General features: G+C 34.6%; 1 protein-coding gene across 1 annotated transcript in view; it reads left to right on the top strand.

Annotated features, from left to right (window-relative positions):
* Positions 1–20,483, top strand: part of LOC124362728 (X-ray repair cross-complementing protein 5-like) — a 66,301-nt gene that overhangs the window by 18,834 nt on the left and 26,984 nt on the right. Inside the window, exons 2-9 of the mRNA XM_046817461.1 lie at positions 3,902–4,015; positions 5,569–5,792; positions 11,037–11,162; positions 14,108–14,201; positions 15,254–15,394; positions 16,201–16,354; positions 16,814–16,950; positions 18,741–18,878. Of these exons, the coding sequence (XP_046673417.1) occupies positions 3,902–4,015; positions 5,569–5,792; positions 11,037–11,162; positions 14,108–14,201; positions 15,254–15,394; positions 16,201–16,354; positions 16,814–16,950; positions 18,741–18,878 (1,128 nt within the window). The remainder of the gene's footprint in view (positions 1–3,901; positions 4,016–5,568; positions 5,793–11,036; positions 11,163–14,107; positions 14,202–15,253; positions 15,395–16,200; positions 16,355–16,813; positions 16,951–18,740; positions 18,879–20,483) is intronic.

The raw sequence follows: 20,483 nt of genomic DNA, 5'->3' as shown, positions 1-20,483 counted from the left end.
CTCCTACCTTCTCTCCGCCTGGTGCCATGGTCCTGAGGTTGTTCTCCACGCCACCCGGAGACGAATTTGACCGTGGACGTTTCGTTCTCGCTGTTACTGGAGTAAAAAATGTATCAATTTTTCTATCAGTCATAAGAAGTTTACGGCCTCTAATACTATATACAACGCACATTGGAGGAGCCACTCACGTCACGGTCACTCACAGTCACAGTAGATAGTAAACAGTAGACGACGTGCATCGCACAGCCTGCCTGCCCGTACACGCTCCCGCCCGATCACGTTGATGATGCCGAGTCGACCACCAAACCAGTTATTTACTTATTTATTACTGATCTCCACAACAAACCTTTTCACTCACAACTGGCTAAAATGTTATGCCAACAGTTTGAACAACTTTTAATTAACAAGCACTTAAAAAAACGTATAAAATTATAGTTAAAATGCGGCACGATGTGGACTGTATATCTAGTCTTATCGGCTGCAGTGCTGCCAACCTGTGTATGTGTAATATACAGGCCAAAAACAGCAAAAAGTGTAAAACGGGCAAAAAGATCTCATGTAAGTACCACAGTTTTGAAGCAAAATTTATAAAAAAACAACAATAAAGTAAACTCTGAAAAATATGGTAACAACTTATAAATTATACAACAAGAAAATAACAAGAATAGACTATGTAGTGCAATAACAATAATAAGTCTATTTGAAGTAATAAGGGTTTGAAGTAAAAACCGCAATTTAACAATTGATATCACTATTCACTTCTATATCGTGCCAAGATCAACTCCCACACCACAGCCACCCTTAAGGTAGGATTTCTGAGTGCTGATAGCTTATCTGAGTGTTTTGTGGTCAGTTGTACATTTCCTTATTTATATGAAAGGATTATAAATGAAAAGTTTCATAAAAATCTGAGATGGTGGGTGGCAAATTCTAAATGTTCTGGATAATTTGATATGGAATGACTTGGGAGAAAATACTCTTGGGTAAAGTGGTTAACCTCCAGTAGGGCGATAGGATGGTTCGCTCTTGGCTAAGCTGGTAGGCTCTCGGGTAGGGCATTTGGTCCTTGGATAGGGCTCTTGGTCCTGGGTAGGTTTGTAATTATTTTTTCAATTATTATTCTTTTAGATAGAAAAACATGGCCTAGCTGATATAAACATAGCCTATACTATACCTATACCGTAATTTCGCCATTTTGGTTTTATATTGTTCAGTAGTTTCTAGATAATCAGAAATATTAATGGTTCGATTGTCGTCATGGCTGCTTATACTGCAGCCCAACAAAATATACAAAGTGAGACTTTCATTTACCAATTTTTGAAAGGATAATAGGATTTCAGACATTTGCCAACAATATGTTTTACAAAGTAGAAAATTTAAAATTCAATATCCTAATCCTTTCAAATAAACTATCATCAATAACAACTTCGTAGGTTGTTGGTAGACGAATGCAGATGTCTTGTGACCTGTATTCTGTAGTTCAGTTTTAATGATTAGTGTTGTGTATAGTTTTGTATTAAGTGCATGTTTTTTTTAGAGTTAGTGAAGGAATGACAACATGGTGGTTGTCATTCCTGACTTAGGCGTGCCACAACGCTTTGGTATGATTTGTTTATTTTAACCTAGTTTGTAATTATGTATTAGGTTAGTTATTACCTGAAGAAGAGATCAGATTGTAGATCTCAAAACATAGTGTTACTGATTTATTGTTTCACTGAACGATGGAAAATGTCCGGAAAAATTCTGTTTCCTTCACAATCCTTCTATCGTCAAAAATAACCTTCAAACAAAGAATCAATAACAAACTTTAACCCTTTGAGGACTATTACAGGCTAAACTGTCATTCTGAACAAGTTTTGTGAAAAAGACGACAGGTTTTTTTTCTATTAGCGTGGAGTGGTAAATCTGTTTATTTCTTTATTGTAGATTTCAAAATATTACTATCAAGTGAAGTGGAGCCTTTATGTCAGAAGTCACATCACAAATGGTGTGACAATAGACTACAACCCACAACGCTGTTTGTGGGTAAAAAATGTTCTATTTCAAACCAGAAAATGTGAATCGATCCACAGGACTAATAGGATGTTAGCACTAAATGGTTTATTACGTTTATCCGTATATCTGTAAATTATTCAATTTTTTATATTTTCACAGTGTGTGCATCAACACACTTTAGTAATCACAACTTTACTTTTTAACCAAACTCGATAAAAACTTAATGTCATTGTTTTCTATAAAATTCTAAATGAAATAAAATAGTTTTAAATTATTTCTTGTCTTTAATCACATAAATGTTTAAACTATCGTTTTCCTAAAAGTAAGTCAATATTTTGTTTAATTGTGGTTATCTTTAAAGGTTAAAAAAATGAGTGTTATGGCCTTGGAATTATTAATTCCCCCCCCTTTCCTTTCAAAAGCTTGTAAAACAGCTATTTTGTCATGCTGATTTGTTATATCTCTTTTCAAGGGCCAATATAGATTTTTGGTACTGTCAATTATATCAAAACTGTTTGTCTTCTAAGGTTTAGAAAAAACATACATTGTTTTACTGGTACACCAATTTAAATAATTATGTCCTGTAGTTTTTTGTATAAAAATTTATCAGTGTGTTTACATTGTACAGTGATATTAATAACCCTAATCAAAAGGAAGTAACACAAACTTATCGAAGTTGTGTTTTTATTCATAAAGTAAGTTGTGATGTATTGGTAGCTCAGAGGCAGATTTGAAGATTTGCCACCCTCCCCCTCCCCTACCAACCATGTAGGCTTACCGTGGTGGGTCGATGCGATGTTGGCGGCAGCGAGGCGGCCACGCTAAGCTTGTAATAAAACTCAAATATAATTTAAATATTTTTCATATATATTTTACTTTTGGAATAATTTATTTTTTACCAAATTTGCCGCCCTTGGCTATAGCCAATTCAGCCCATACGTAAACCCCTATCTGTGGTAGCTAACTTCCCCCTCTAAACTGATTTTTTATTGATTATGCAATAGTACAATCAGTGTTGAGATGAGGTATTGATTTTCTTTCCCATGTCCTTTTATAATTGTTTGTTTGATTGTTATTGTTCCTTTATTATTATTACAATATTGTCATTATATATTAAATTTGTTCTTTTAATTTAAAACGTGATATTTTTTTAGTATTTTTGATATTGATAGTTTTGTTATTCAATATATGAATTATCAATGATTAATTATACTAAGTGATATTAAAATTGAGTTGCTCATTTTACTCTGCCTAGGTCATAAAAAAATTTATGAACTGGAAAAATTCAAGGAATATTCATAAAGCATGAAATAAAGAGATGAAATAATTGGTTCTCTTCTAGGGTAGTCAGCTCTTAGGTAGGTATGACATTCAGGTTTGGTGAGCTTGCCTCTAATAACGACAGTTTTCATAGTTATAATTAGTAACTCTCAGGTAGACGGTCAACTCTCGAGTAGGTCAGATTGTCAGGTAGTAGGTTATGCGAGTTTGTATTAGTTTATCTGAAATAACAACAGTTAAATTATAAATAATAACTCTCGAGTATATAAAAAATAATTTTAACAGTTTGAAGTTTTTCAATAATGACTTTGGAAAGGTTTGTAGAACGGCTATTTGCACATTCAGCTTTTTACAAATAAAGCCTCAGTTTTATCAGATGCTGCATGCCCAGAGTTCAGGACTGTTGTACATACTAGTTCTACTGGGCGGGTGTTGTTAACAGTGGTAGAATTTATGAGGTGTAGGGATGAGTGGGAGCTTCACTATAGAAAATAGTTATCATTGAATAGATATAACAAATAGCCTACGTGTTTTTCTAAAGAAATGTAAATCTGGAAACAATGTAAATATTTTTGTAAGTATCAAGTAATTATTTACCTAATCAAGCCTGCTTTGTTTGTTGAAGGAAGCTGTTGTACTTCTTATCGATATTGGAGAGCCTGTTAGTCATGAAGATAAAGATGGTCAGTCATTTCTACTAAAAAGTAAGCAGTGTGCTTCAAGAATCATTCAACGCAAGGTGATTTTAAATTATTGGTTTTAATATTGACTATTATCTACTTATTTTATAGTAAATGTTTTATATTAGTACATGGAAATTATGTCTCTTGGTAACTAATATAAATAAATGGATTAGTATATATCATGGATGAAAGAAAACTTATGATGATGATAATGGCAAGATCAAATTAGAAAAATTACATTTAACTGTAGGCTGAAAGGTACACAGGATAACTTTCCTTCCCGGGCTATCAAGGTTTGCAACACTTCCAGAGAGTGTGATATCTTTGGACGGGAGAGAGTTCAGGAGCCAAGTGTGGGACTAGCTACAGAATAATCTATGTTATACTGTAACTAAGTTGTATGCTTTGGTGACAGAGGGGTTCTGGATTCACCGCCTAAAAACCTAAACTTACATAGTTTTTAGTTTTTACTAATTGGCATTGTCTAAGCGCAAGTGTGGTCAAAGATAAAAAGGAAAGTAATAAGGTTAAACTATAAATAGAAATAAATTGTGTTATATAACGATGGATTTGTGAACAATTCTTGGTAAACTGAGGGTTTTCCAATTTGTTCATTTGAAAATACTTTCCGGATCATAAATGAAAAATCATAATTTATCAGGTGTTGTTATTTTTTTAAGAAATTTATGGATCATTCAATGGTTTTCTGAAGGTTAACACTTATGAATAAAATGTGTTCATTAAATTTGTTTTATATTGTATGCCGTAATTTTCTTACAGTTAAATAGTGTTGTGCTGCATGAATGGTTTCCTATCAGCGAAGAAATTCAGTAAGAAAACCTTTTTTCCTATCTCAGAACACACTAGTCATGATTTTTGTCCTAATCTGTTTTTCTGAAAATGTTTCTCCATTCCATTACTAGATTCTACATACTTTCATGTTCTTTAACTCTCACATTGAGCTACATTAGCTAAAAATATACAAATTTGCCATAGCAAATATTTGAAGAATGAAAATATTGTGCTAATCAATGCTGTGTGTATTACAGTATGTGTATTTGTTTAGTATTATCCCTTAAAGTGCAACAATGGATATGTATGTACCATTGGAATAGTGCTAAACGTTGCATACAGTAATATCTGTACGGTATAATTTTAGTTTATTGTGTACATTATAGTTCACAAAAATGCAGGAAATGTTTAAATGTATTGATTTATGACTGTTGAAAAATCAATAAAGAACCAGTGCTATTCTTTTATCGATGTTTCATCTTTGTGATCCAAGGCACGGCATGCGGGTATAACTGTATGGTGGCCCCATATATACTACGTGTAAAACTGGTATAGATTTTTTAAAGAATTTATTTGTTATTTCTTCTTCCAAGAAGTAGGAAATAAATTTAATTTTGACAAAACAGAATTTAAAAAAATTTCTAAATGTACACATAATTAATTGAACTAAGGCCAAGTTTCCATTAGTGCTTTAAGGATTAATTATATTTGTTGCAGTACTGGTTTTTACTTGAATATGCAAGAAGCTATTATGCGGTAAGAATTTTTAAGGTAATGAAATAGCAGTGAGTATATACATCTTGTTCATCTTTTGTAGATATTTTCGGATGCTACTGATCAATTCAGTCTCATTTTTGTTGGGTCAAGCAAGACGGATAATGACCTGAACTACCCCCACATAGAAGTGAAGCAGAAATGGTTTGTGCCACCTAACTGGGATTTGTTGAAGGCCGTTGATGACATGAAGGCTACTGATGTAAAAAGTGCGGACTGGTTAGACGGCTTGATTGTTGCTGTCAATCTTCTGAAGCATGAGACCGAGTAAGATCTCTCTCCAAATATTTATAATGTAGTACTGTCAATTTATTTATCTGAGTGCAGATGTAAATATCATAGTGACACTGTGTCATGGTGGTTGAATACACTCTTTATGTTCACATTTTTTACTACAAAGTTTGGTTAGTTGAATACAGATATTATACAGTAATTGTTTTTCAAAGGAAATTAATAACAGTATTTGAATACATAATTCTTGTGGAAAATACTGAAATCTTTAAAGTAATTCATGAAGTTTTGTATAATTGAACTAAAGTGATAAGTACATTTTGAACACTAAATTTGTACCATAATCAAATACTTTTCAAATAGTTTTTCGTGCAATTGGTGAAGCCTATCACTTTTTGGAAAAATTAATTTATGTCAAGAGTACATTTATAGTTTAAAAAGAGTTTTAAAGTTTTACAACTACATGATGGCCGACTTGGTACTTAAACGGTACCATGATGATGACACGTTATTAAATATATTTTTAAACATTATTATGGGCTTGAATAATAAAATGTATGTATTAAAATTAATCAAAAGAACATGTACTATACGTATAAATGTATTAACGCCAGGAAAACACTGAACAATGTCAAATGCCCAGGCACTAGAATAACTGATTTAAAAGAAGTATTGTTGAGCTATGTGAATCACAGGTTTTCAGTTATACATATTCATGTGGGCACGAACAATCTGAGGAGAGGTTACAGGGGAGGTCCAGGATACAACGGGGGCCACGGCAAGCACGAGGCTCTTCACGACATGGCTGATTTGCTGTTTACGACTAAGAAAAATTTTGAAAATTCAAAATGTTTTTGTAAACAGCATAATTATTCGATCTGACATTAGCTATAAAGCTCTCCATGACTTTAACGTTCAACTTGACTTGATGTGCAATAATTTTGGACTCATGTTCTTAGAGGCCAACTGCTGGGTGTCGAGGAGGCACCTCGCCCGGGATGGAAGACATCTAATGTTTGGAGCGCTGATCCCTGCGAGTCTCGGTGTGATAGAGGACTCGGTGGCGAGCGTCAGCCAAGAAATCGTAGTCTCGCCTCTGAGGGTGTGCCCGGACCCGGTCTCTCTTCCACTCCTGGAGGAGAGCTCGGGGTCGGGTTACGCGCCGGAGTCGGGAAACGAGCAGATCGAAGCTTGTGTTTTGCGCACCTAAATATGCGCTCTTTAAACACGGGTTTCGAGGAGATGTCATCATTTATAGATGACTTTTATTTGGATTTGTTTGGAGTATCAGAAACTTGGCTCAGTCCGAGCACCCCTTCTGACCATTACGAGATACCTGGATACACGCTTTTGAGAGCTGACCGAATAGTAGGAGCCGGAGGAGGTGTGGCTCTTTACATTAAAGAAGGTTTGACTTTCGAGAGAAAGAATATACCTAGCGTGGATCCAGGCATAGAATTTATCTCTGTAGTCCTTAATATAAGGGGTATTAAGCTCGCCGTTGCCATAGTGTACAGGCCGCCTAGTGTTAGTAGCACCTGCCTCGACTCCTTCTTTCAGGCACTGTTTGTGGACATCGCAGTTGAAGTGGACTCAGTCATATGCTTGGGTGATACTAACATCAATTTGTTGTCAAGTCACTGTCAAGAAGTCAAACATCTCCGTCGCCTGTTAAAAATGACAAATAGCGTACAACACATAACGGAACCTACTCGAGTTACTGCCACATCATCCACACTGATAGATCATATAATAACAAATAAAGCGACTCACCTTGAAACTTGTGGGGTGATTGATGCTTCGAGTATTTTAGATCACAGGAATATGAAAATTACTGACCATAAACTCATTTACTGCAGTCTAATGTGTAGAAAAGAAAAAACCGTTGCCAAGTTTGTAACATATAGAGATTTTTCAAAGTTTGACATTGAGGGTGCATTAGCCAGGCTGAGTAAAGTAAAATGGGAATGTACCTATGAAATGACGGAGGTGAGATGTATAAATAGTTTTATTGCTTCAAATGTGAGAAGTATTTTTGATTCTTTGGCACCCTTGGTGACAAAAAGAATAACGAAGAAGAAAGCACCATGGAGAAATAAGGAAATTATTGACTTAACAAAATTGAAGAATAATTTACGAAAAAAATTTACAAAGACTAAACAAGAACGTGATTGGATAGAATATAAAAATATTAGAAATAGATTAAACGGTGTTGTACGCAAAGAAAAAAAGAATTTCCTTGTTGAAAAACTGACTGACTGTAAGGATTCTAAGGGGTTTTGGAAGTGCCTGAAGCAGAGTGATATAGTGAAGAAAAAGAGCAAAAACCACCTCCCAGCAGATATAAATGTGAATGAAATAAATAACTATTTCTCAAATATGGGATCCTTTTATGAAGCAGACGAAGAACTGATAAACAATTACTATCGACAGACACGTGGGGACTTGGTCAATAATTTTGTTTTTAGAAGAATATTAGAGGACAAAGTAAAGTAGGCTATAAATGAGATCACCTCCAGGGCAGTTGGAGTAGATGACATAAGTATTTTAATGATAAAAGCCGTCAGTCCATATGCCATTGGTGCTATCACCCACCTAATGAACAAATCGTTGTCAACTGGTGAGTTTCCCAAAGAGTGGAAAACAAGTATAGTTCACCCTTTGTCAAAAAAACCTAACCCGAAAGATGTCAATGACCTGAGGCCAATATCTATACTACCAGCTATGTCGAAAGTCCTTGAAAAATTAGTAACTAGGCAAATTGTTGAATACGTAAACGCAGAACGATTGCTCCCTAAACTGCAGTCAGGATTCAGAAGAAACCATAGCACCTGCACTGCGTTGATGAATATGTTTGCAGACTTGTTTGAGGCGAGGGATAGAGGCAGGTGTAGCTCTGTAGTTATGCTTGACTACTCTCAAGCCTTCGACTCCATAAGCCATGAATTACTGCTTGCGAAATTAAAATATCTGGGCTTTCAGGACGATGCAATTGCCTGGGTTAAGTCTTATTTAGAAAACAGAGAACAGGTGACTAAGATGGGTTCCGAAGTCTCACATCCCCTCGAGAAATCGAGAGGAGTGCCGCAGGGAAGTTGTCTGGGCCCTCTTTTGTTTACCCTTTATACAGCCGACCTACCCGATTGTGTGCGTCACTGCAACGTGCATGCGTATGCTGATGACTGCCAATTGCATCTGTCTTATGAGCTGAACTCAATCGACCAGGCTATTATGGCAGTCAATTCTGATCTTTTGAGAATAAGTCAATGGTCGATAAGGCACGGTCTCAAATTGAATGTTGACAAATGCACAGTAATCCATGTTGCACCTCCCACCATGATCCAACGTGTCGTTGAGGCAGCTGTGCAAGTCAAACTTGGTGACGAGTTGCTAAGGGTGAGTGACGCTGTCAGGACTTTGGGCGTGGTGCTTGACAGTGGTCTCACCTTCTCTGACCATATCACTTATGTTTCTCAACAGGCTTTGGGGAGGCTTAGGGGTCTGTACAGATACCGAACCATCCTACCAGTTGCAGCTAAGCTCCAACTGGTACAATCAATAATTCTGTCAGTGCTATATTACTGTTTTCCTGTATACGGCAATAGCATCACGCATGATGAAATGAGCCGTATTCAAAGACTGCAGAACGCAGCTGTCCGTTTTGTTTTCAGCCTCCGTGGACGGGAGCATGTGTCTGCATTTCGGGATGCTGCCGGACTTTTGCCAACACAAGCCGTATGCAGGATGCAGACTTGCACTCTAGTCCACTGTGTGCTGGCGGCGCGGGAGCCGTGGTACCTGGTGGATAGACTTGTGACCCGGGGGGAGGTTGCTCTCCGCGGTACCCGACAGGACGCGCTACTGCATTTTGCAAAGGTTAGGCTTGAGGTGGGAAGGAGAGGGTTCTCCTACTTCGGGCCTAAACTTTATAATGATCTCCCCTGTGACCTCAAGCAGCTATCGGTCTCAGCTTTCAAAAAGACTGAAGCAATATCAGTCTCACATGTATAGATAGTTTATTTTATTTGTTATTTCATATAAGTTTTGATATTATTTTGATTGTGTGTTAATTACTTTCTTACTCTTGTTGTCAGTTTTGAATTTGTGTTGAATATGTTTTAATTGTTATTTTTAGTGTAAGTTCTTTGACTAGGAGTTGTGCTGTAAAGCAGTATTGAGCAGATGTGTCACTCGTCAATAAAGGCATTTTTATTTATTTATTTAAAAATCTTGTTTCTTCACAATCCTCCCATCGTCAAAAACAAACTTCAAAAAAAGAATGGTAATACAGTATGAGGACTTATCAAAATGGCACTCATGCATGACTTCCTCCCTCCCACCACACCAAAATTTGCCATGACACACAGGATGTTTGTAATTGCAATTATATTATTACATTGCTATAGGTAGGAAAGTAATAATAATGAATTATTAGATGACTTGAATTTTGTCATTTATAGTAATTGTATAGCTTTACACCCCTTTTTTGTACTATAAATGTACTATTGATAGTTAACATTTTACTAATATTGAAATTTATTTGCATTTAGAGATACAGCATTATGCCTGAGGACCATTTTTAATAGAGGATATTTGTGTATATGAAATGCTTTAGTTTTGCCCTAACCATTACAGATATAGAAGTGATTATGTGAATGGCTCCATAAACAACTTTTCATCTTCTCCCTATGTTATGCATCATCTGCTGGGAGAGCAATCTTAATTTTTTTCTATTAAGTGCCCCAACAACAATCATAAGTCAAACTGCATTAGACTGTCAGTGCATGTTCAAGCTCAACTATGGGTGCCTGGACTAGTAGGGGTTGAAATCTTAACACAGCTATTATACAGCTCCACCGTGAGCGTGGAAAACTTTTTTCTGCTTCCAAAGCTCAAGAATGGCCTAAAAGATTTTGACTTTGAGGATGTTTCCAATCCAAAAGGCAGTCATAAAGTCTCCGACAGAGATTATGGCAGCTGACTTCCAGTGCATTGGAGTCGCTGGAAGTTGAGTATCAAAGAAAAATATTTTGAAGACAAAAAAATATTTACTGATTGGCTAATAATTTTGTTTATCAGACCCAGCCTATACTTTACAGGTAAACCCTTTAATTATGACTGAATTATTTATGTCCAATGTATTTAACTATTATTTAATGGTATACGATTAATCACTTTTTGTAATACACTTGTGTTTTCTATGAATAATGTATATTATCTTTTCTTGTTATCATTACTTACCACCATATATTTGTATATAGCTGAATATAATTATTTCAGGGGCAGAAAATTTACGAGCCAAAAAATTGTAATGCTGTCAAATTTTGCCACACGTTTGCAGTCACAGGATCACGTTGAAGAGGTTATTGAAACATTGAAAGATATGCAAATAAACTTGGTAGTAATGTAAGTAAAAATTAGTGTTTTTGGTATTGATTCACTAAAATTTTTATTTCTGTACAGAAAACATTATAGAGGTAATTGAAATTTAAGTGAAAATTTTTAAGCCTTACTGTCTTCCAAATGTTAAACATTTTTAGCATTTAAACTTTCGTATAAATTATTCTATTTCAGAGGTGCTAAAATGAGATGTAAATAGTGCAAGCAACTTGCATTTGGGAGCCTACCCCTCCCCTGGATAGGAAACTCATCCCTCTCTTTTTACTATTTGAGTTTGCAGTGCATTTATTTGTAGACAAGACCATGCCTTAGAGGCTATTTTGGGGGCCATTGACAAACTGATGACTAAAATTTGTCAAACTATCAGTAGACATGTGACACAACTTTGAAAAGTCTTGATTTTATAAGAAATCAATCTCATATAATTAAATTGTGAACATCAGTAGAAACATAAATGTCTATTTTTGGAATACAAGATATAAAATAATCTGTATTGTTTCATTTAAACATTTTACTATACAATGTTCCCAGAACAATAAATTACTACAATGAAGCAAAACGTTATCCCAAAAGCAATATTGTAAAAAGTAGATGATATGCTTGGTAAGAAGAAGGAAGGAAGAGGTGATGAAAAAGTTTTAAATCTGTACGCCTGTCTCTAGGTGAAATAACCGTAACCAACGTGAGACAGTAGTGTCCAAATATTTATTTCAGATAAATATAAAAAAATTGCAATTACCTGTAATAGTTTTCTATTATTTTACTAAAGAAAAACTCACAATTATCCAATAATTTGTGTATTTTACCACTATTATTAAAGACTGATAATTAAAATTTCAGCAGAATTGATTAATGCTGAAACACAGCTTTCTTTACTAAAGAACATCTTTCTCCTCCAAGAGGGCAAGAATGACATTTTTACAAGGCTCTGATGTCATCAAAGTGGTTAGTGTAGATGTCAGTTAATAGGAAATCTGACTCCAATTCATCCAAATTTGAAACTACCCTCAAAGAACAACCTTAAGTCAGGTTTACAGAAAAGCGCTACCAGTCAATATTAAAATACTCCTTTTATAAACTCCAGTATAGATGAACTCCATATGAAAGAACGATGTTGTTGAATAGTAAACATTGGAATCCACTGTTTTCTATTGTGATAGAAAACCTGCTGATATACCTCCTCTCACACATCAAATGTTAACATTAATCTTACATCTCTCTTAGATACAAATACAAAATTATTTATTATTTGAGACTTAGTTTACATGTATAACAACAGTCAACCTTATTACAATTAATTTATACCATGTTAATATTACACAAATTGCACTGTTATGTAATTCAATATTTTTAGTTAAAATTGTAAAACTGTGGTGTGGGTTAATTTAGCTGAACACAAAATAGCAAGGTTTTACTAATTTTCCATATATTATACACATTAAAAAAAAAAATAAGAATAAAAAATTAATAAAAAATAGAAAACTACATTAACCCTTTCCGCTCGTATGTCGGACGTCGTCCGACATTGCTATTTTGCCGTTCCGCTCGTATGTCGGACGCCATCCGACATTGCAGTGACGTCAGCTTTACTTTATTTTTAGCCGGCCTACGATGTTTCCGATTGGTGCTGCGATCGCACGGCATTCTCAGGAACTAATACATTACAGCTGAACTACGATTGGTCGGCTGCTGATTTATTTTGCTTTGTCATTGTAGTCACGTTTCCTAACCAATTTTCAGACGCGTTCGCATTAGTGACTCGATATATCGTTACCAAGTACCTCTTTTCTTTCTGATTCAGAAGTTATTGCTGAATTACTTAATTAAGGCAAGGATAATCAAATAAACATACAAAAGCCAACAGTTATCTGTCAGTATAACAAATATATGGGTGGCTTGGACCAAGCAGACCACTATATTGCTTCCTACAAATTTCCCCGTAAATCTCTGAAGTAGTGGAGAAAGCTATTTTTCTGGATGTTGGAAGTGGGAATAGTAAATAGCTTTCTCTTGTTCAACACGAATAAACAAAACCATGGAGAAAAAACAATTCAACACAGGAATTTCAGAGAAATCCTTATCACTGAACTTGTAGGCCATGTCCGTAACCCTATGAGTTTGAAGCGGGGTCGTCCTTCATCAGTAGAAAAAGAAGAAAGGCTAAACAAACAACCTCACTTTCTTGCAGCTCATCCAACAAAAAAAACTAAAGACTGTGCTGTTTGTAGCAATAGAAAGGTGCCAGGAGGAAGAAAGGAAACACTTTACTATTGTAAAACCTGTTCAAAAAATCCTGGTCTTCATCCTGCAGAGTGTTTTGAACGATACCATACCATGCTAAAATATAAAACTTATTAGTGTAATTATCAAATTTTATATCTCTAAAATATAAATTAGAAATAAAATAAAATTATTATACAATATAATAATGTATATACTTTATTGACTTCCAGTTTGCTAAAAATGGGTTTTTACTGAAAATATGCTAAAATAAATACGAGGTGAGGGGGCAGACTAGTGAAAAAAATCCGAGTGGAAAGGGTTAAGATCATTACTGACTCAGAAACTCTCCAACTGTATAAAACACATTGTTGACAAGGTGGCTGGCTACCTTTCAAGGTTTTCATTGGCTACCTCAGTCGCCAAATCCGCAGGGTGAAAGCTGATTTTATGGCATAAGGTAATCTATTAAATAAGACTGCACCAAAATGTGCTAGTGAGGCGGACACCTTCAGTCTATACATTTCAGGTCTAATGTCGGCTCTTCGTCTTGTGGTAAGGCCATGCACATCAGAGTTTTTAACCACTTTATCTCCAACTTGGCATTAGATTAGTGAACAGTAACAACTTTAAAGTGATCTATAAATCCGTGGTATGATTTTTAAATGTGTTATTCATGTAAAGTAGCATGGAATATGTTTAAATAATTGGTTTGTTTTGTTTTGATTCAGAGGTCCTGACATTGATGATGATCTATCTAGTGAAGAAACAAAGTCCAATATTCAACAGAAAGGAGAAGTCCTCATAGGCAGGATTGTGGATGAAGTATGCTGTCCATGATATATTTTACTTCTAAATGGTTAAAAATTAAGTAGTTTGTTATTTTTAACATATTAGTTAATAAAAATGCTGGCATGCAAAACAATTAATGTTTTTAAAAGAATAGCCAGTACAGTAGAGTGTCAATAATCCAAACGCTTGCTTTAAACATGTGAAGTGTATTTTGCACGGCGCCGTGAGAGGACAATGAACTTAGGAGTGTTTGTTTTGAACTATCCACTCCTCCTCTCAACAGTGAGCGAGTTTTTAACCCTGTTGCCAGTCAGTTCTGTTGATACACTTGTTCAGTAGCATAGTTGTAGTTACATGTTGTGGCTCATAGTGCATACATAATTTATGTTTTAATTGCATATTGTGTGTGCCTTGTACATTTTTATGTATCCTACCATTTTTAATGTAACTAGGAATTTAGAGGTTATGTTCGAAAATCCGAACAATTTGGAAATCCGAATCAGTCCTCCCCCCTCTAGTACCAATTAGTTTTGATTTTTTACACTCTCCTATTTATTTCACTTGTTATGATCGTTATGAAGTAATGGATGTGATGCTTATCGTTGCATTAAAGTCTGCCACTTAACTTGTTAATTATCAGAGGTCAACTTGTTAATTATTAGAGGTCACACAATAACAGACCATTGTAATGATTCTAAGAACTAACACTCTGCTGTTCAGTTGTCAAAGTGTTAAAGAACTTAGAAGAAGTTTATTTACTGTGTTTTCAAGATACTCTCCTACTCTGTGGTGGGAGAAAAGATTATTAACAATTTTAATAACACACTATACGCACACTATATGATATTTATCAATTATTTGTAGAATTGTGTAGCCTTTTTTCTATATTAACTATTATAGAGAATATGACTTTCATTGTTTGTTTGGCTGATGTGCAAATAGTATCATACTGTTTGTTAGCATTAAATTTAGATGCATACTGATAAAGCTAAATCATAATCGTAAAATTGTATTATATGAAAAAAAGAATTTGAGTGTTCTATGTTAAACCATAAGTTATTTCTCTAACCGTGTTTACATTGCAGGTAGATGGAGTAATATGTGGATTTGCAGAAGCTATGTTACAATTAGATCATTTTCAAAAGTGTGTTGGAAAAGCAGCACCCTGGCACTGTAATTTAGACATTGGAGAAGAAATATCTATACCAATTACCGGATATAAGAAAGTAAGTTTTCTCAAATTGTTTAATTATTTACAACAAGTATCACCTTGTTGTGTTCACAAGTTATCTTCAACCTTAAATTTCTTTGTCACAAACATTTAATGGTATTTCTTCAAGTTGCTGAATCTTATAAAGTTTTGAAACTTAATTTTTAAATCATGACTTGTTTTAGACAGAAAAATAAAGTAACAACTGGTTATTTTTATTTATTTATTTTTTTACTTAAAATGACCTTTCTTCACTTGTAATTTTTTTATTTTAGTTGTGAAACATGGTTTCTGTACTATTTCAGGCACTTTGTATTAATCATTTTAAATAAATGTTTATTTACTAAAATACAATAGGTTTTATATTGTACCGTCAATTCAATCCAAATTCATGTGGTCTTATGGTTATGGTGACATGTTTTGAAGGTTGACCTTCATCATCAGAACTCAGTAGCCGTGGTGATGAATGGCTTTGTCATAAAATGAAAATGGTTACGTAATTCCAGTTTCCACCTGTCGTTACCACGCTGCAGCCTGCAGGAAACATTGTGCGTGATTGTGTTGTTGTCTATGTGCTAGTGGTATTTATTTATTCGTATCTTGATTAATTTTATGACAAAGCCATCCACCACCACGGCTACTGAGTTCTTATGATGAATGTTAACATTTGAAAAATGTCACTATAACCATAAGACCACATGAGTTCTGATTACCACAAGACCACATGAATTTGGATTGAACGGTAGGATATGAAACCTTTTTATTTTATTCATTAAAATCGATCTTGGGCTAAACACAATCAATTATAGTATTTATTTACAGTTTGCTCCTAAAAAAATGCTTACTTGGAAGAAAAAGAGCATTGAAAATACACCAGTAGTAGAGGAGACAGTGTTCCTACTAGGAGATGAAGAGGTAGACAAGGCAGATGTCATTCATGGTTACTTATTTGGCAGAACTGTTGTTCCTATATCAGGTAATATTCTTAAATATATGTTTTTCAATTCAATATCCACATGTATTAATTATTTAGCCTGTCATTATGATAATACACTAATAAGGATTTGTTTGTAGTTATCAGTTTTCATTAGATCCTAGGGGGAAGGTGGGTTATAGAAGGATGGTTCCCCTACCTTTAGTGAATGGCTGCCATTTCCGGCTCGGTTGTCTAAACATTCAACCTTCCCTGAACTTTTTGGACACCTTGTATACCTGATTAAAATATATAGCTCGTTATATCTGTGTTAAAGTAACATTGTCTCATACAAATGAAACATATTAAAGAATGGTTGTTATTACTACAATTTAGTAGATCAAATAAAATAAAACCGATAATAAAATTTAAATTTACACATTACCATTGGCAACAATGTATTAATTAGTTGTTATAATTAAACTTTCTTGTTAAATAATAAAATGGACATTTTCGTTTCAGGAGAGGACAAAATGTCAATGGCAATAAAAACACAAAAGTGTTTTGATGTAATTGGCTTTACGAAGAAACAGAATGTTCCACGCCACATGTTTATGGGTGACTCAGCACACTACATTGTACCAAGGAAGGGGATCAAGGTAACCAATGTCGTATAGATCTTAAGCGGCCCATACACTAGACGTGCAATGCACGCCGTGCCAAAATTGGAAGAAACGTGCCAGTGTGTGGAGGTCTCCGTGCTAAGCACGCCGTGCATTGCATGGCACGATGGCAATCAAGATCGGTTTGATTTTCGGCGTGCCGTGCCACCTACCGCCGGTCCATCCTGCAAGTGTGTGGACCAGTCCCGCGCCACGTGCTGAGAGTGGAGTGTCTTTTGAGGTTGTTTTTCGTTCTCTCGCGGCAAATACTCTCTCTCCTATATTTACCACTTCAACTGCTGACACACAAACTTTTCTCTCTCCTAATTTCTTACCATTATTTATAGATTCGTACAGAAATCACCATTGTTTGTGGCGAGTGAAGTGTAAAGAGTACTCAAATAAAAGTCTAAAACAAAATGCGTATTTAGACCTAGTGGAACTGTGCAGAACTGTGGTGCCTGATTGTACAGTTGATTATGTGCATGTATGCATTATGTAGCACGACAATATTACACAATATCACAGTACCACAACCAACTTATAGCACGACACGGGACTGACTAAACTGTCAGTGTGTGGGGCACAAAGTGCCATGCCAAGCACGGCGTGCCAGTATAAAAAACTGCACGGCGTGCAATGCACGTCTAGTGTATGGGCCGCTTTAGGATAAACATTGCGCTATATATATTTAAGTGAACAATCTTGATATGATATAAATATCAAAAATATCAAGACCATATAACTAAAATAAGAGACCGGCACAATACAGTGTTATATTGCATTTAATTAAATTTCTAAGATTTAGGAAATTGAATGAGAACCAGAATTGAAGGTTTATTCCAAATGAATTTATGATTAGAGAAACAACTGATAATCGTTCTTTAGTATATTTTACATCACGCTTCAATGTTCCAACAAATTATTTAACCGGGTAAACACTTGGATTAAATTTGCTATTATGTAGGCCTGTGGCTATCTCACTTTTATGCATGTCTTACAGTATAACATGTCCTATGGTGAATTTAAAACCAAATTGCCCTCTTGGTTAATGTAAACTAAAGAAACAAAATTTATTAACAATGCTTAATACATACAAACAAAATCAGGCAAAATTAAAACAAAACTGGGTATTTAAAAACCAATTACTGAAAAAAACAAATCACTGACTCAGAAATCAGTTTAAATTTATTTTGGAAATAATGCGCTTGTATGTATTGAAATTGTTTTCCCACTTGGGTGGGTATCAGGCCTGTCACATTAGGATCAAAACATAAGTATATCATAATGCATTTGAGATCAAAATAACTGTAAGTAGCAATAAAGCACTGAAGTACTTTAAGGACCTCCTAAATTTTGTTTAATACTGTCTGGAAACTTTTAGCTCACATTCATAGTGATTGGAAGTCTTATAAAGCTTGAAACTTGATTTGGGTTTAGATACCCAAATCCATTTACAAAACTTGGAATTCATAGAAAACTCAAAGTTGGGGTATTTAGAATTTTTTTATTCATTTTAGTACTTATTTTTATTATTAAATAGTTTTTAAAAAGAATGAAAGTGTGTTCCTGCCACAAACTCCAGTCTCTGCTATACCAAGCTCAGGCATGATTATAATAGAGTAGATGTAAACTTTGCTTTAAATAAATTACTGTTAATAAAAGTTACAAATTGTAGTAATAAGAGTCACAATTGCAAAGATTGTAATTGATCTTTTTCATAAAACAGTAACTACATTTACGGTGTAAAAATATTGTAATTACCTAATTTATTAAGTAATTTTTAGGGAGCCCAAATAGCAGTTACAGCTTTGGTGAAAGCTCTTCTAGAAGAAAGCATGGTTGCTATTGTCCGTAAAGTCTATAGCAAGAACAGTGCCCCTAAAATAGGAGCTTTGATACCAACTTGTGAGGATGAATTTTATGTAAGTAATTATTTGTTGTCTTATTTACTTGTATTACGTTTTCTATATGCATATTTTTTTAAGAATAGGTTAAATGATCAAAATTAATTAATTTTATTTTTAATTTGGAAGTTGCTATTGAGTGGTAAAAAAATACGAGGGTTGTATTCAATATTTGATGATTACTCCTTATCTACAGCAACTATGTTTATCAGATTCTGCATACACTGTCTCTGTACATTCCTGCTTGCACATGTCTTCTCTTGCCTTTGTCACCAAAATGATGGAACAAAAAGGATAAGCAAATTCGTATCAAGTTTTGTTCTATACTTGGGAAAACATGTGTCAAATAGTCCAGCAAGCTTTTTGGGGGAGAAGCCAAGTCCCTGATTTCCACGAATTTGTGGTTCAACTGTTTTAAAAAAGACTGTGATTCAGTTATTCGCATTTTGGTCGGCCTTCATCAACATGAACCCCCCAAACATATTGTACTGTTAGCGATCAAAATGGACAGTCGCTTAACGCTGCGCTAGTTGGAAGACGATTTAGGCAGCAAAACCATTTTTGCCGAAATCCCGTCCGAGAATCTGGGTTTAAAACAAGTGGTTGTGAAATTTTTCCCAAAATTGCTTACCAAAGGTCAAAAGGAGCAATGTATTGAAGTCACACAAGACGAAACTATGACCAGTGAACCCAACTTCTGGCTGTATCCAAAATCAAAATTCCCGCTCAAAGCAACCAGACTTTAGATCAAACAGTTGGTAACAAGAATATTGGAAGAGGTCAAATTGAATGCAGAGTAATGGTGATCCAGAAGATGGTCTTTGCAACTTGTTTGAAGTGTAAGGATCATTTGAACAAGTTCATTGTGTTAAATGGAGAGTACTTGGAATGAGACTAAAGATTGGTTGCAATCGTTTAGCTAGTTTTCCAATAATATCAAAATATTGGATACTTTCCAGACAGCCCTCAAATAACTCTTTTATTTATTTTGCATTTCCAAATCTATATAATTGCAAGCACTTAGTGTATTGTTTTGTTAAAATTATAGTTAAAATATCTGTAGTCTGTAAGTTGACATAAAGTAACCACAGTTAATTACATAATTAATTATTTTCTTGCTCAGTTTATTACTGAGAACATCTATAATAAATAAATTAAAATCAAATATTAGCATTTTTAGAAAAAAATAATATTTGAGTTTCTGAACAATTTGGCTTCAGAAAAAGGATGAGTACAATGACTGCATTATTTAAATTTATTGATGGTGTCATGGACCTTGGATGGATCCCAGAGCGCAGTGGATGTGTTTTGCGATCTATCCAAGGTGTTTGCCTGTGTTAATCATGATATACTCATTGAAAGGTTGAATGCTTATAAATTTTCTAAGAATTTAATATCTTGGATCAAATCTTATGTATCAAATTGTTATCAAAGGACAGTCATCTGTAGAAAATATATTAAATCTAAATCACAGTAGGAGCAATTAACCCTTTGAGTGCCAGGCATATTTGGGGGGTGGTGTACCAAAAAGTGCTAGGTCTATTTTAGCAAATTTGTAAGCGTTAAAAAAAAATTCATTTAGTTTGGTTATTTATTTAGCTATCAACCTAATTTTTCTTTTAA

The sequence above is a fragment of the Homalodisca vitripennis genome, chromosome 5, assembly GCF_021130785.1.
Source record: "Homalodisca vitripennis isolate AUS2020 chromosome 5, UT_GWSS_2.1, whole genome shotgun sequence".
Lineage (NCBI taxonomy): Eukaryota > Metazoa > Arthropoda > Insecta > Hemiptera > Cicadellidae > Homalodisca > Homalodisca vitripennis.
Note: the sequence above shows the minus strand (reverse complement) of the source record. Positions and strands in the feature narration are given on the sequence as shown.